This window comes from Oncorhynchus masou, chromosome 31, assembly GCF_036934945.1.
Source record: "Oncorhynchus masou masou isolate Uvic2021 chromosome 31, UVic_Omas_1.1, whole genome shotgun sequence".
NCBI classification, from domain to species: domain Eukaryota; kingdom Metazoa; phylum Chordata; class Actinopteri; order Salmoniformes; family Salmonidae; genus Oncorhynchus; species Oncorhynchus masou.
Window position 1 is genome coordinate 30,826,672 of NC_088242.1, and position 17,633 is coordinate 30,844,304.

At 42.1% G+C, this 17,633-nt stretch overlaps 1 protein-coding gene across 4 annotated transcripts in view; it reads right to left on the reverse strand.

Moving 5' to 3' along the window:
* Positions 1 to 17,633, reverse strand: part of LOC135525157 (carbonic anhydrase-related protein 10) — a 323,072-nt gene that overhangs the window by 135,404 nt on the left and 170,035 nt on the right. For 2 of the 4 annotated variants that reach the window (XM_064952898.1, XM_064952897.1), the window contains exon 5: positions 12,929 to 12,973. The exons of the other annotated variants lie outside the window; for them this stretch is intronic. In XM_064952898.1, coding sequence (XP_064808970.1) covers positions 12,929 to 12,973 — 45 coding nt within the window. The remainder of the gene's footprint in view (positions 1 to 12,928; positions 12,974 to 17,633) is intronic. 4 annotated transcript variants of the gene reach the window in all.

A 17,633-nucleotide genomic window follows, 5' to 3' on the forward strand; every position in this document is an offset into this window, starting at 1 on the left:
GTTTTTACCCCCATGCTTCACAGTAGGTATGGTGTTCTTTGGATGCAACTCAGTATTCTTTGTCCTCCAAACACGACAAGTTGAGTTTTACCAAGTTATATTTTGGTTTCATCTGACCATATGACATTCTCCCAATCTTCTTCTGGATCATCCAAATGCTCTCTAGCAAACTTCAGGCGGGCCTGGACATGTACTGGCTTAAGCAGGGGGACACGTCTGGCACTGCAGGATTTGAGTCCCTGGCGGAGTAGTGTGTTACTGATGGTAGGCTTTGTTACTTTGGTCCCAGCTCTCTGCAGGTCATTCACTAGGTCCCCCCGTGTGGTTTTGGGATTTTTGCTCACCGTTCTTGTGATCATTTTGACCCCACGGGGTGAGATCTTGTGTGGAGCCCCAGATCGAGGGAGATTATCAGTGGTCTTGTACGTCTTCCATTTCTTAATAATTGCTCCCACAGTTGATTTCTTCAAACCAAGCGGCTTACCTATTGCAGATTCAGTCTTCCCAGCCTGGTGCAGGTCTACAATTTTGTTTCTGGTGTCCTTTGACAGCTCTTTAGTATTGGCCATAGTGGAGTTTGGAGTGTGACTGTTTGAGGTTGTGGACAGGTGTCTTTTATACTGATAACAAGTTCAAACAGGTGCCATTAATACAGGTAACGAGTGGAGGACAGAGGAGCCTCTGAAAGAAGAAGTTACAGGTCTCTGAGAGCCAGAAATCTTGCTTGTTTGTAGGTGACCAAATACTTATTTTCCACCATAATTTGCAAATAAATTCATAAAAAATCCTACAATGTGATTTTCTGGATTTTTTTCTTCTCATTTTGTCTGTCATAGTTGAAGTGTACCTATGATGAAAATTACAGGCCTCTCTCATCTTTTTAAGTGGTAGAACTTGCACAATTGGTGGCTGACAAAATACTTTTTTTGCCCCGCTGTATACACAGTGGGGAGAACAAGTATTTGATACCTTGAATTTTGCAGGTTTCCGACTTACAAAGCATATAGAGGTCTGTAATTTTTTATCATAGGTACACTTCAACTGTGAGAGACGGAATCTAAAAAAAATCCGGATTCAAAAATCCATTGTATGATTTTTAAGTAATTAATTTGCATTTTATTTCATGACATAAGTGTTTGATACATCAGAAAAGCAGAACTTAATATTTGGTACAGAAACCTTTGTTTGCAATTACAGAGATCATGTTTCCTGTAGTTCTTGACCAGGTTTGCACACACTGCAGCAGGGATTTTGTCCCACTCCTCCATACAGACCTTCTCCAGATCCTTCAGGTTTCGGGGCTGTAGCTGGGCAATACGGACTTTCAGCTCCCTCCAAATATTTTTTATTGGGTTCAGGTCTGGAGACTGGCTAGGCCACTCCAGGACCTTGAGATGCTTCTTACGGAGCCACTCTTTACTTGCCCTGCCTGTGTGTTTCGGATCATGGTCATTCTGGAAGACCCAACAACGTCCCATCTTCAATGCGCTTACTGAGGGAGGGAGGTTGTTGGCCAAGATCTTGCAATACATGGCCCCATCCATCCTCCTCTCAATACGGTGCAGTCGTCCTGTCCCCTTTGCAGAAAAGCATTCCCAAAGAATGTTTCCACCTCCATGCTTCACGGTTGGGATGGTATTCTTGGGGTTGTACTCATCCTTCTTCTTCCTCTAAACACGGCGAGTGGAGTTTAGACCAAAAAACTATATTTTTGTCTCATCAGACCAAATGACTTTCTCCCATTCCTCCTCTGGATCATCCAGATGGTCATTGGCAAACTTCGGACAGGCCTGGACATGCGCTGGCTTGAGCAGGGGGACCTTGCGTGCGCTACAGGATTTTAATCCATGACGGCGTAGTGTGTTACTAATGGTTTTCTTTGAGACTGTGGTCTCAGCTCTCTTCAGGTCATTGGCCAGGTCCTGCTGTGTAGTTCTGGGCTGATCCCTCACCTTCCTCATGATCATTGATGTCCCATGAGGTGAGATCTTGCATGGAGCCCCAGACCGAGGGTGATTGACCGTCATCTTGAACTTCTTCCATTTTCTAATAATTGCGACAACAGTTGTTGCCTTCTCACCAAGCTGCTTTACTATTGTCCTGTAGCCCATCCCAGCCTTGTGCAGGTCTACAATTTTATCCCTGATGTCCTTACACAGCTTCCTGGTCTTGGCCATTGTGGAGAGGTTGGAGTCTGTTTGATTGAGTGTGTGGACAGGTGTCTTTTATACAGGTAACGAGTTCAAACAGGTGCAGTTAATACAGGTAATGAGTGGAGAACAGGAGGGCTTCTTAAAGAAAAATTAACAGGTCTGTGAGAGACGGAATTCTTACTTGTTGATAGGTGATCAAATACTTATGTCATGCAATAAAATGCAAATTAATAACTTAAAAATCATACAATGTGATTTTCTGGATTTTTGTTTTGTAAGTAGGAAACAAGACTTTCATGCACACTCTGTCTTTCCCTCTCTCTCTCTCTCTTCTAATCAATCTCACTCTCCAGAATAATCTCAAGCAGGAGGATTAGGGAGTCCTGAAAAGGGGAATCTCCAGAGGCTACTTAGAGCTGGGAACCCTACACTGCCAGGGAGAGGAGAGCCTCACCCAAGGGGGAGGCAATAATGAGAACTATGGACCAGAACATGGGAGGAGACCAGGGGGAGTAGAATCACTCTCCAATTGGGTAAGGGTTATCTATCTATTTATTTATTTATTTTTGCTTAGGGGAGGGTTGTATGGTCTTTCCCTGGTTTACATTCACCCTTTGTATTTTTTACTATGTAATTTATTCCATCCAAGCCAAATTTCCTCATCTGCTTGCGTGCGCCTTCCCTATATCAAGTTGCACTATGCTTTTCCGTGCTAACTACACCACAAGTCAATAGTCTACCAGTCTAACTTTGGATCCTGCCCTCTATCCATAATTTTCAATATAAGCGAAGAGGCCAGGTGCATCATTGCGCATGAAAGAACAGCGAAGACATGAGACATGGAGCTCAAATCTACTCCATTGATCTTTTATAAGGACAATACAAGTGTCCCACCCAGACTAGCGTACAACACCACAATTAAATGAATAATTGTATTATTGTTTTCTGTACTGTAAGAGTCTATAAAATGCAGTGAAAATGTCATTTGAATAACGGAGCAAAAGCACTGTGATTTGAACATTTCATTCCATTTGGATCAGTTGTGGGTCTACTCTCAACAGTTTATAAGGTCTAGAAAGGCACAGTAGCAGGCCATCCTGGCTGTACTTCTCATACTGAGATGCGCTGTCTGCTGCAGATCTTCATTCTCCCAAGTCGTCCTGTAATATTGTGGTCACATATGCTCCTAGCAGGCCCAGTTATACAGGAAAACTTAACACACGCCCTGCCTCCTCCACGATCCGAGCGGCTATTCCTTGCATAACTAGAACCTAGCGCTTCGAAATAACCATAATATTTCTAATTTAACTTTTAAAACAGATGACCTTTTGTCTGTGGCATAAACACAACCAGTCACAATGTTTTAATCTAATTAGGTTACTTCAAGTCTCTTGTAGGCTATTCGCGCACGGTCATCCAAAATATAATTCCAGTATCCAAACTGTGCAGTAGGCCATTTGATGAATGGAAAGAGAAATATCTACAGTTGATGTCGGAAGTTTACATACACTTAGGTTGGACTCATTAAAACTCGTTTTTCAACCACTCCACAAATTTCTTGTCAACAAACTATAGTTTTGGCAAGTAGGTTAGGACATCTTCTTTGTGCATGACACAAGACATTTTTCCAACAATTGTTTACAGATGATTTCACATACAATTCACTGTATCACAATTCCAGTGGGTCAGAAGTTTACATACACTAAATTGACTGTGCCTGTAAATAGCTTGGAAAATTCCAGAAAATTATGTCTTGGCTTTAGACGCTTCTGCTAATTTACATCATTTGAGTCAATTGGAGGTGTACATGTGGATGTATTTCAAGGCCTACCTTCAAACGCAGTGCCTCTTTGCTTGACATCATGGGAAAATCAAAAGAAATCAGCCAAGACCTTAGAAAAAAAACTTGTAGACCCCCAAGTCTGGTTCATCCTTGGGAGCAAGGTTCTGCTTGTTTGTAGGTGACCAAATACTTATTTTCCACCATAATTTGCAAATAAATTCATTAAAAATCATACAATGTGATTTTTTTTAATTTTGTCCGTCATAGTTGAAGTGTATCTATGATGAAAATTACAGGCCCCTCTCATCTTTCTAAGTGGGAGAACTTGCACAATTGGTGGCTGACTAAATACTTTTTTGCCCCACTGTAGATGGCATCATGAGGCAGGAAAATTACGTGGATATATTGAAGCAACATCTCAAGACATCAGTCAGGAAGTTAAAGCTTGGTCGCAAATAGGTCTTCCAAATGGACAATGACCCCAAACATAGTTCCAAAGTTGTGGAAAAATGGATAAAGGACAACAAAGTAAAGGTATTGGAGTGGCCATCACAAAGCCCTGACCTCAATCGTAAAGAAAATGTGTGGGCAGAATTGAAAAACCGTGTGCGAGCAAGGAGGCCCACAAACCTGACTCAGTTACACCAGCTCTGTCAGGAGGAATGGGCCAAAATTTACCCTACTTATTTTGGGAAGCTTGTGGAAGGCTACCCGAAACATTTGACCCAAGTTAAACAATTTAAAGGCAATGCTACCTAATACTAATTGAGTGTATGTAAACTTATGACCCACTGGGAATGTGATGAAAGAAATAAAAGCTGAAAAAAACTATTCTCTCTACTATTATTCTGACATTTCACATTCTTAAAATTAAGTGGTGATCCTAACTGACCTAAGACAGGGAATTTTTTACTCGGATTAAATGTCAGGAATTGTGAAAAACTGAGTTTAAATGTATTTGGCTAAGGTGTATGTCAACTTCCGACTTCAACTGTATTACAAAACAACAAAAAGTGTCATGTCATTGTCAAGCCTTCAATACTGGGTAGGCGTACAAGGTAGGGAGGCATGTAGGCTTATTTTCTGTTAGTAAGATTAACATTGTTTATTTGATTGTGGTGCTGAAAACACAATCCATGATGCTTTGCTTATTGGGTTATGTGGGGCATTGGCACAGAAACCTGTCGGTGGAAATTGTCTGCAGCCAGCTCTGATCAACGTGTAATGAAACAGGCAGGGAGAGTTAGCTTGTCAGCAAACCCTCATCCTTCTGGCCCTTATAGACATTTACCTTTCAGTCATTTAGACAGTCTTTTCCAGAGCAACTTACAGTAGTGAGAGCATATATTTTCACAGTGGTCCTACATGGGAATCGCACCCACTATCCTGGCGTTGCAAACGCAATGCTCTACCAACTCAGCCACCTGCGCGACAATTGAGCCCCTGCGCGGCATCGACTGTACCACAAAATAATGGCAAAGTCGATATTCACGTTTATTTGTGGCCATAAACATTATTTTAAGTTAATTCTATGAGGCAGGAAGGTGTGCAATTCTTTTTACAGTACAGAGGAAGGATCATGTGAAAATATGTTTTACATTGGGGAGGGGATTTTTTTTTATGACACCTCGAATTAGACCAACAAATGAAATCTAACTACAGTCTGTTCAGTTTTCCCCTATATTAATTTAGCAGTGGTGCATCGCCACGCGCAATTATTATTATTTTTTTGTTTACCGGGGATGAGCTTCTAAGATCAAAGTTATACGTTACAACATCAGATTGTCCAAGAAACATCCAAGGTAACGAGCTAGCTAGCTTGTAATTCAAGAAGTGTAGCAAACCCTATTCAGAGATGCATGCCTCTGGCAGACAACCAACCGCGCTGCTAAAAAAATCCTAGGGGAAACACTGCTGTTTGAATGCATCTTCAATATATCTTCTTGCCTAATATATTCACACTCCCAGTCTATAAAAAATTTAGTAAACCAATATAACCGTCTTGCTAAAAGGTGCTAGAACAAAGTTCTCATTTGACCAAGTTAAATGTATTGTATTTTTTCTTATACTGCAGTGAAAAACCACAAACATTTGCACCCAGGTATACCAAGTTTTGAAATTGAGCTTTTTAGACTTTCCCGAGAAAAGTGACCCTAGAGTGTGGAATCATTAGGAGCAGTGAAGTTTACTGTGACACCCTGCTACATGTGAGGCCTTGGCAGCACCCGAACACTTGATTGATGAGAAAATGGCGCTGAATTTAATGCCTCTCCAAGTGGGCCAGAAACAGACTCACTACGCGTGCTTCTGTGCATGGCGTCAGCATGGGAGAAAAATATGGCAGCAAATTGAAAGTGGAAGAAAAAAATGTGTGTACCTTGAACTTTCCCCAAATTCATTTTGTAAATACAATTTGCAGGATGCTTGCACTGCAGAAAGAAATAGGTTCCCAGTTGTAAAAAAAAATGTATTAAAGAAACAAGAGCGGGGACTTTCTCCATGACAGATGTTAAGTGGAGCAAGGCTGATTTTCCCTTTAGGCTCCACCTGGTCCTGTCCCAGATGTCTCCGGATGTACCTGTCTGTATAACCTGAGGATACAGCTTTATTTACCCTGTCAACCTCTCTGAATCAAACACCCAAACACCACTAGCTCTCTCTGCTCTGCTGAGCCAAATGCTATTTACCCATTCAGCGGAGATGTTCATTGTATTTCCAGTGATGTGGGCAAAAGTAGTTTTTTTTTTATATATGTTTGTATTTTACCTTTCATGACTAGGCAGAGAGCAGCGTGTTGTCTGGAGTTCAGTTGTAAAAGTTACTGATGGTAAAGTCACTTGGTTTGAACCCAAGTTATTTGCGTGAGACAAGACTGGGTTAGCATGTTGAGCTAAAGCCTAGGCATTAATCCGGGGAGCAAATACAGTACTTTAGGTCTCAGGACATTGGAAGAGACAGAGAAAGAGAGAGAGAGACAGAGAGTGAGAGAAACAGAGAGAAAATTAGACAGAGAAAGAGCCAGACATAACCAGACAGAGAGAAGGAGACAACACAGACAACCAGGGTGCTGATGGGAAAAATAATCCTGCAGTTGTATGAGGATGTGGAATGAGGAAGTACCCCCCAGCGGGCGGAACTTTGGGAGAGAATAAATGCCAGCGTTCCAAACAGACCCGGACCAGTATTAATCTCCTTGATAGCCTTGGAGCCCAGCGCGCATTAGAGAAAATAGCGTGCTAAGCCACAGAGCCATTCAATCTTCCCCTGGCCGGTCCCTCTGAGCTGCCTGCTACAAAGCCAAGACGACCAAGGCCCAGTGCAATAAGGAGTGATGGAGTGGGGCTCTAGCTACACAGCAAAAGACAACATCCACTGAACACGTTTACATCTTAATCAGATCACACAATATAGCAGGTGTTGAAACAGGAAGGGGGGAGCTAGAGAGGGGACGCGATTAACTGTGACACATGAAGGGAGAGGGGGTTGGAGAAAGAGGGAGGGGGAGAGACAGGGAAAGAGAGAGAAGCAGAGAGAGCGAGGTAGAGAGAGGGGAGAGACATAGGGCATTTTACGTTATCACTGCTTTAGAGACTGCTTATCGATGTTTAAAAAGGCTCTAGATCAGATCCAGGCTTTAATTCGAGCAACATTGATTCAAGGTTGGATGCACACCATACCGGGTATTTGATGGTATTGAAATAATGGAAAATGTGTTCAAAGCCGTTGTAAAGAGGATTACAGTTTTTCTCCCTTATCAGAGGGGTGACATTGTTTTAAAGCCCAAATCCAAAGGGTCAGGGGGGTTATGGCAATGCTAGGTTTACTGATTTTGCATAACTGACCAATACCCGACTGGGTATTGAACCTGGGTCATCTGCATGGCTCAAAACCGTGCTAGCCAGCGAGCTAAAGTCTATTTTTTGAGCTTCCAATCTCAGGCAAGGTCTATGTTGTTCACCGAACCACCTACAGTACATTTGCAAAGTACGACCTAAACTCCTTATAACAACCTACAAGGCAGGATGAGATTTATTTCCTCTTTAGTTAACAGGTCGAGTTACGCTCTGCAGCCATGGGTCTCTGCTTAGAGTAAAATTGAAATCTCATGTTTTCCTAATATTCTCCAGACAAAGTCATCCATCTTTTAATCTGTTCTGAAGTGTGGTAGGGGCAGTATCAGCCAAGCTCCAACAACACACTGCACTCTCAAGGTTTTACTAGAAGTATGACAGATGAAGAGTCCTGCAGTACTGTACTTTACACACATATGCCACTAGGAGAAGGCAGGGGGAGGGGAGAGCAGAGGAGAAAAGAGAAGATGAGAAAAGAGGAGCAAACAAAACAGATGAGTACAGAACAGAACAGATGAGAACAGAATAGAAGAGAACAGAACAGAACAGATGAAAATAGAACAGATGAGAAGAGAACAGAACAGATGAGAACTGATAACAGATGAAAACAGATGAGAACACATGAGAAAAGAACAGATGAGAAAAGAACAAAACAGATTAACAGAATCGATGAGAACAGAACAGATGAGAAGATAACAGAACAAAACAAAACAGTTAACTATTTGCTATACATTTCAAAAAGCACAGAATGGATGTGTGTTCTCTATGAGGAAAGACTACAGTAGTCCTGTCAGGGATATCTCTATGCTATGTGTGAGTCAGCCTGATGCTTGTTAGCCTCAGGGGTGTAAAGAGGAGTCAGAGTTCAAGAGATGTCATAAAGAGGAATCAGAGGTCAAAGAGAGTGGTGAGAGGTCATGAGGGAGGGTCAGAGAGAGTCAGCGCTAATGGACCAAAGCCTCAGACACACACACACACACACACACACACACACACACACACACACACACACACACACACACACACACACACACACACACACACACACACACACAGTATGCCAGTACGCTCTGTGTGTGTCCCAGTGCACACATGAAAATGGGAGTGTGTGTGTACGTGTGTGTTTGAGTATATGTCACTGCCTTCACCATAGCTGCCTGACCCCACCACTACCATAGCTGCCTGACCCCACCACTACCATAGCTGCCTGACTCCACCACCACCATAGCTGCCTGACTCCACCACCACCATAACTGCATGACCACACCACTACCATAACTGCCTGACCCCATCACTACCATAGATGCCTGACCCCAACACTACCATAGCTGCCTGACCCCAACATTACCATAGCTGCCTGACCCCAACACTACCATAGCTCCCTGACCCCAACACTACCATAGCTCCTTAGACCCCAACACTATCATTGCTGCCTGACCCCATCACTACCATAGCTGCCTGACCCAAACATTACCATAGCTGCCTGACCCCAACACTACCATAGCTCCCTGACCCCAACAGTACCATAGTTGCCTGACACCATCACTGGCCTATGCCTCTACTTTAGTGATTGGGTCTGCTGATTTTCATACCTGGACAGAAACCAAGATCTGCTGAAGAAAACCAAGATCCAGACCATGCTAATCCAGCATATTGAATTCATGAGTAAACGATTTAACCTCAATATAGTGGGACGCAGTAAGTGGTCGGGCTGAGCTCAATTTTGCTCTCTTACAGGGCTCATGCCCTCTCACACCTCCTTCCACCCACCCACACATACACTTAACCCCCTACCTGGAGACAGAGAACGTTAATCAGCACAGGAAAGACAGAATGAGTTGATTCATTATTACGCACACCTGCCACCATCGTTACGAGACTCAACTGGACTCCATCACCTTCCTGATTAGCTCACCTACACAGTTGAAGTCGGAAGTTACATACACTTAAGTTGGAGTCATTAAAACTTGTTTTTCAACCACTCCACACATTTCTTGTTAACAAACTATAGTTTTGGCAAGCTGGTTAGGACATCTACTTTGTGCATGACACAAGTAATTTTTCCAAAAATTGTTTAAAAACAGATTATTTCACTTATAACTCACTTTATCACAATTCCAGTGGGTCAGAGGTGTACATACACTAAGTTGACTGTGCCTTAAACAGTTTGGAAACCCCCCGAAAATTATGTCATGGATTTCGAAGCTTCTGATGGGCTAATTGCCATAATTTGAGTCAACTGGAGGTGTACCTGTGGATGTATTTCAAGGCCTACCTTCAAAACTCAGTGCCTCTTTGCTTGACATCATGGGAATTCAAAATAAATTGTAGACCTCCACAAGTCTGGTTCATCCTTGGGAGCAATTTCCAAACACCCAAAGGTACCACGTTCATCAGTACAAACAATATTACGCAAGTATACACACTATGAGACCACGCAGCCATCATACCGCTCAGGAAGGAGACGCGTTCTGTCTCCTCGAGATGAACGTACTTTGGTTCGAAAAGTACAAATCAATCCCAGAACAACAGAAAAGGACCTTGTGAAGATGCTGGAGGAAACAGCTACAAAAGTATCTATATCCACAGTAAAACGAGTGCTATATCTACATAACCTGAAAAGCAGCTTTGCAAGAAAGAAGCCGCTGCTCCAAAACCGCCATAAAAAAGCCAGACTACGGTTTGCAACTGCACATGGGGACAAAGATAATACTTTTTGGAGAAATATCCTCTGGTCTGATGAAACAAAATAGAAATGTTTGGCCAGAATGACCATCGTTATGTTTGGAGGAAAAAGGGAGAGGCTTGCAAGCCCGAAGAACATCATCCCACCCGTGAAGCAAGGGGGTGGCAGCATCATGTTGTGGGGGTGCTTTGCTGCAGGAGGGACTGGTGTGAGAAAAATTTGTGGCAAAATGGCTTAAGGACAACAAAGTCAAGGTATTGGGGTGGCCATCACAAAGCCCTGACCTCAATCCTATAGAAAATTTGTGGGCAGAACTGAAAAAGCGTGTGCGAGCAAGGATGCCCACAAACCTGACTCAGATACACCAGCTCTGTCAGGAGGAATGGGCCAAAATTCACCCAACTTATTGTGGGAAGCTTGTGGAAGGCTACCTGAAACGTTTGACCCAAGTTAAACAATTTAAAGCCAATGCTACAAAATACTAATTGAGTGTATGTGAACTTCTGACCCACTGGGAATGTGATGAAGGAAATAAAAGCTGAAATAGATCTACTATTATTCTGACATTTCACATTCTTAAAATAAAGTGGTGATCCTAACTGAATTAAAACAGGGAATTTTTACTAGGATTAAATGTCAGGAATTGTGGAAAAACTGAATTGAAATGTTTGTAAACTTCCGACTTCAACTGTATCTGTCACTCCCTATGGTTCTTTCCCCAGGTGTTATTGTTTCTGTTCCTGTGTTTCATGTCTGTGCGCTACTCGTGTTTCTTGTTTTGTTCCATGTTCAGTTACTTATTCAATTCAATCCCTGTACTATTCTTAAAGTACATGTTGCTCCGTCTGGATTCCAATAGGAATAATATGACTCTTTGTAAACCAGCAAAATATGACTTGCTGATGTGGCATGGAAACCAGTAGTTTCAGGCCACTCTGTTAGGGTAAACCTATGTTGTTGAAGTATGGTATAGTAAAAAAAAGCAATATAACGCTATAAGCAATAAAATAATCATTTGGTGAAGGCTACGGGACTGAAAGCCGATAAAAGCAAAAATCATATCTCTGTCACTAGCGTACACAGTCATGGTTGGTACGGGTACTGCTAAAATTCACTCGAAAGGCACCCTGGGATATAAATATGCAAATACAGTGTTAAAACAACACCCCAAATGGGTTACGTAACACCACAGGTGTTAATTCCCTAACACTGAGAAAGTTTAAAGAATTTACCCATAGTATTTATTGACACTTTGAAAAGTGTTAATTTAACACTGTGGGTGCTAAAATTCTCATCTCAGATTTGCTGTGTATGTTGTTTACTTTCCAGAGCTGGCTACACTTGGTGATAGGCAACAGGTACACACACTGTGGCAAGTAAGCTGAATTACTATAGCAACACACCTATTTTTTATATATATATTTTTTGTGTCATTTCTATTTAGAGACAAAGTAAGCATCTCTTTTGAAGCTCATGGAGTTGAGATGTGAAATACTATGTCTCTTGGCTTTGAAATAGAAATGCTTATTATCCACTTCAGATGATTTGATTGCTTTTACCATAAGTCAGTGAACATGGTGGAATTGTAGCTAAATAACACACGGAGGCTTGATTTCCATTGCAGAATGAGTATCAATAACTGATTTGCTATGGCCTGTGAGCAAAGGCAGGCTGTTAAACACCAGGTCTGACACGCTCAGTGCCCCAAGCTGTCCACAGACACATTAAAGAATGAAATGTGTGTGTATGTGTGTGTGAGAGAGAGAGAAGGAGAGAGAGAGAGAGAGAGGGGGAGAGAGAGAGAGAGAGAGAGAGAGAGAGAGGGGAGAGAGAGAGAGAGAGAGAGAGGGGAGAGAGAGAGAGAGGGGGAGAGAGAGAGAGAGAGAGAGAGAGAGAGAGAGAGAGAGAGAGAGAGAGAGAGAGAGAGAGAGAGAGAGAGAGAGAGAGAGAGAGAGAGAGAGAGAGAGAGAGAGAGAGAGAGAGAGAGAGAGAGAGAGAGAGAGAGAGAGATGAAATAAATAGCCCAGTTTAAAGAACCCAGGTTAAAAACAGTTAAGTGGTTAGAACTCAAACAGAGATGGGGAGAGAGAGAGATTAAATAGCCCATGCACAGCCAGCTTAAAGAACCCAGGTATAAAACAGTTAGAACTCAGAGACAGAGAGAGAGAGAGACGGGGTAGACACAGACAGAGAGAGGGTGTTGATTGGTAATTAAGACTTGATTATGCTCTTGTATCTTCAGCTCCTGGCTATAGTCTAGTCCCGGAGCAGCGTACTAGATCAGTGCCTTGTGCTGCACCAGGTGGCAGTCAAATGTGCTAACACTGCTCAGGTGTGGCGTGTGGGGACACACACACACACACACACACACACACACACACACACACCTGTACCTTCCCTCTGTGTTGGATCTAATAAGGGATAGAGAAGTAAGTGAAGCTCACTGCGTTCACACCTGACATGGTCCATCAGCGTTTCCTCCTTCTCTGCGGCAGATATTCTAATGCAAACAAATAGAACATCAGAAAATCATCAGCATGTTCTCAATATAAAATCAGAGTTAATATGAATGTTTTTTGTGGCAGTGAGACCACGGTTCAGAAAACATCACGGTGTCAGCTGTAGGGCAGGACGGTAGGAGGGTAGCTGTTGGGCAGTGGTGCACCGTTTCCCGTATGGGCTCATGCCGCCAGTAAGCTCCTGGTAACCCCTGGTGCAGCCGGTTCTGGCCAGTGAGCCTGTGCTAAGTCTCCAGCGGGCGGTGGGATGAAGGGAGGATGATGGCTCAGAATGAGAATAGCACAGCAGAGAGGATGGTAGGGTTTGCGTGCTCCCCTGCCCTCTCTCTCTCTCTCTGTCTCTCTGGGCAGGACTTCTCTCAGATCCTGCTCAATCTGATAGGGAATGTGTGTGTGTGTGTGTGTGTGTTCATCTGTTTTTGTGTGTGTTATGGACAGTTAAACAGAGCTCTGATAAAAGCCTGCAGGCAAATGCACTGTATATGAATAGAACATAGGAAACATGCACTGTGCTCCCCATCCAGGTCACGATTACCTAACCCAGATGTCAAACTGACATCCAGGACTGAGCATAACTCTATAAAACCACTAGATTACTCATCATGACCAATCCACTACACTGAATTGAACATTACATTATTAGTCCAGGAAATAAAACACTTATGTACATGACAATTCTGAGAGCACTTCTTCCAAGGATCCTACGTGGTCGAGTAGTAGTCTTCGGATCATCATCTAATAGCTAGCTAACAGGACTAAACCATGTGCCTTTTAGAACGGAGAAGAGAGGTTCTCATAACGTGATGAGTGCAGTGTTTCCCCACCTCGTAAAGAGCTAGCGATAACTCTCAACAAGACACAGTTAGCGCCAGAGGACATAATAACGAGTTAACAACACGGAGAGTAGTGTGGCAGAGCATGCCGAGACTTCTGTGAACCAGAACACAAGATATGCAGATTTTCACAACTTTATTCATTTACTTAATCATGGGGCTACAGACGACAAGCAATCGTACAATTTGGGGGACTTATTTTTGATAATAGTGATCAACACATTGTTCATAGAAATAGCAATGTCTTATATCATAACACTGTGGGCTGTCTCTTTACCCAGCTTTGCATGCAGAGCCAGTTGATTCGGTGAAGGAGACATGAGGCAAAGATACTTTTTTTTATCAGAATCTCTGCGCGAGGGAGATGATCAAATGAATGAACGTTTGCGTTATGGTCCCAAATGAAAAGGAAACGGATTGCTTTTTATCTGTAGCCCCATGAAACCAGTCAAAACAAGCTCAACAACTCAATGCAGGCATACACTCCTATTGAAGATGCATTCACCTGTATTGTGAATAGGCCTAGGCTACATCTTGAGTTACCTAGTTTATAAATAGAGGTTTACCATTCAAATATATTATTATCAGTATGTTATTATGTAGTTACATTATTGGATAATTGATTAATTGATGCATACATGGCTTTCTCTGCAAAAATAATACAGACTGAACTCAAAAGACGCCTAACGATTAAACAGCATTAGCTGAGTTCATCTCTCCGGATCGAGTGCCATTCTGTGACGTTGGCTAATACACCTTCTTTTTTGTGGAATCATTTTGGTATTGAGCATGGTGATGGTATCGAGTATCGTGATACTGAATCTGGTATCGAAGTCAAAATTCTGGTATCGTGACAACACTAAGCGAGAGCGCGCTCGACAAGACACAGTTATGACATGAACAATATGACTGGAATAAGGATGGAAAGAGCCACACATTATTTAATGCTTCCATGTAGACCCTTTCCTGTGTTTGCAAACATTGCAAGATGGTGGAAGAACACGGGAGTTCTTATAGAACGCTAGCAACTGCAAACAACAACAAAAAGCCTCTATTTACATGTTGCATATGAGTGCATTTCACACTACTTTTGGATTGTAGTTAGATTGTGAGGCTCGTTTTTTCGTCATCATCACAAATCAACTGCATTATACTTCAAAAATGTCTACTTCAACCAGTAAAATGTCTCTCTGGCTAGATTTTTGCTATAGCCTATATCAATGAGTGTTAACATTCTAGCTAACTTCTGCATCCAAAATAGTTATTTTGCAAAGATCACAACCAAATATAATATTCAAGAAAGAATCAAAACATCATTGTGAGCGTTGTATGACATAAAGTTATTTTGTTTGGAAGTAATACAAATGTTGAATGGGCGCAGATGGCAATGGCTTTCTTACTGCAGTCAAGAGTTGCGCACATCTGTACATGACGCCAGTTTGTCGTTTACTGGAAAGGAGTCTATAGTTCATTGCGACATATTGACCAGAAGGCTATATTGGGCCTTGACTCCAACCCAGTGAGTTTGAAGTCCAAAAATACAGAACTGCTTACAGTGTGCAAACCCCACAAAACTAGCTGGTTTAACACTGCTGCAGCACAAAATAATGTGAATTCATTACATAGCTTTTCAGAGCGTTGGATGGTCTGAAACGAAGAACTCAGCAGCAACATCAAGGCCTGAGAAGCATCCTTATGCTCTCCCAGCCTGGCTCAGACAGAGATATATTCAGCACAGAAAAAGCTGACACATCCACATACAGAACAGAAGTTAACACTATAGGCATAAAGTACTGGAAATAAACACAGGAAACTCTAGAGGATTTGCATTTGGGCTGGTTTGAATCCCAGAGCCGACTCGGTGAAAAATTTGTCGGTGTGCCCTTGAGCAACCTAACCCTAATTGCTCCTGTAAGTCGCTCTGGATAAGAGTGTCTGCTAAATGACTAGAACACTACATCTACATTCTAAGATAACGTTGACATGATTCCAAGAGTCTACTACTGTTCAGAAACAACTGAACTGAAAGGAACACACTCAGAGTACAGTACAAGAAGAAAACGAAAGAAAAGTTTTGTTTCAGTAGTTGTAGATGTTAGTACAATACAAGTAGCTGTCCTTCAATTGTCATTAGCAATGAACGATCTGAGAACAACACTTATTTCTTCGAGTTTCACTGCGGAGAGGAACAACATCACAGCACGCGATGGAGAATGGAAACTGCACCTCAAACTGAAGAACATAGATCTGTGTGTGTGTGTGTGTGTGTGTTTGTGATTGCGTGCGTACCTGTATGTGTGTGTGTGTGTGAGCCCTTGTGTGACTGACAGCTCAGATATATGCAGCTTTATGCATTTACCTCTGGGGTGCACTTACTCTGGGGTGCACTTACTCTGGGGTGCACTTACTCTGGGGTGCACTTACTCTGGGGTGCACTTACTCTGGGGTGCACTTACATTTACCTGGAATTGTGGTGAAAGAGATGGGTAAGTATTTTAGACCCTGGAATAGCAGCTGTATTTCCAATCCTGAATAGCAGCCATCAATTATAATGCAGTAGCTACACATTTAGAAAATAAGATCCCTCAAGTGTTCTTTTGGAAGGGTGATGGTCCTATGTGGGACCATAATGACTCAAAGAACCCTTTGAGGCCTTCAATGGTTCTTTGCAGTTCAGAAAAGGGTTCATTCCTCTTTTTGTGATAATTCAAATGTAGGGACGGTGGCTCATACAAATATTTTGGCGTGTGGTTTGCTCACATCTTTTTTTTGTGCAACTGTGATTGAGAGTGTCATTCCAGTGGATCTAATCTGCTGTGTTATGCAAGTACATGTTTAATATGACAATGGCCAGTGACGGTTCATTTTGAAAGGATCACATATGCCCTGGTGTCAATTGAGAACACTTGATTAAATCAGTGGTTCTCAATTCTCTCCTCGGCGACCCCCACTTTTTTCCAGAGACAGTAAAAGTGTACTTATTTTATGGTAACTTACTGGCAGCCAACCAGTTACTCACTGTAAAAAAAAGTTACAGTATATTACTGTGTGTGTGTGAACTTCTTTACAGTAATGTACTGATTAAGCAATGTTTCTTTGGAATTTGTAACCATAGCAGAACCCTTTTTTTGGTGCTACATGGAACCTTTCATTGATGGTTCTTCATTGAACCCTTTTTTAAATGTAATTTAACTAGACAAGTCAGTTAAGAACAAATTCTTATTTACAATGATGGCCTACCCCGGCCAAACCTGGACAATGTTGGGCCAATTGTGCGCCACTCTATGGGAGAGAATTGAGAACTACTGACTGAGTCAACCATTCTCAGTTGACACACGGCCATACTTGAGTACTTCACAAAAGACTGCCACAGTAACCATAATCATATATAAAATATAATAGCATAACACAACAGAGTAGATAAGCTGGAATGACACTCACTCAGTGTCATTGCACAAAATTAGCTGTACACAAACCACGCCCCACAATATTCTAATGAGCCACTCCCCCTACATTTTAAGTATCATTAAAAGAGCAAAGAACCCTTTTGTGAATGGCAAAGATCCATTGACTAAAAGGGTTCTTTGAGAACCATCACCATTCGCAAAGAACCCTTGAAGAACCCTCTTTTCTTAGTGTGTAGCAGGGTTCTAGATACAGAATTATACAGTACCAGTCAAAAGATTGGGCACACCTACTCACACCTAAGGGGTTTTCTTTATTTGGACTATTTTCTACATTGTAGAATAATAGTGAAGACATCAAAACTATGAATTAACCAAAAAAGTGTAAAACAAATCAAAATACG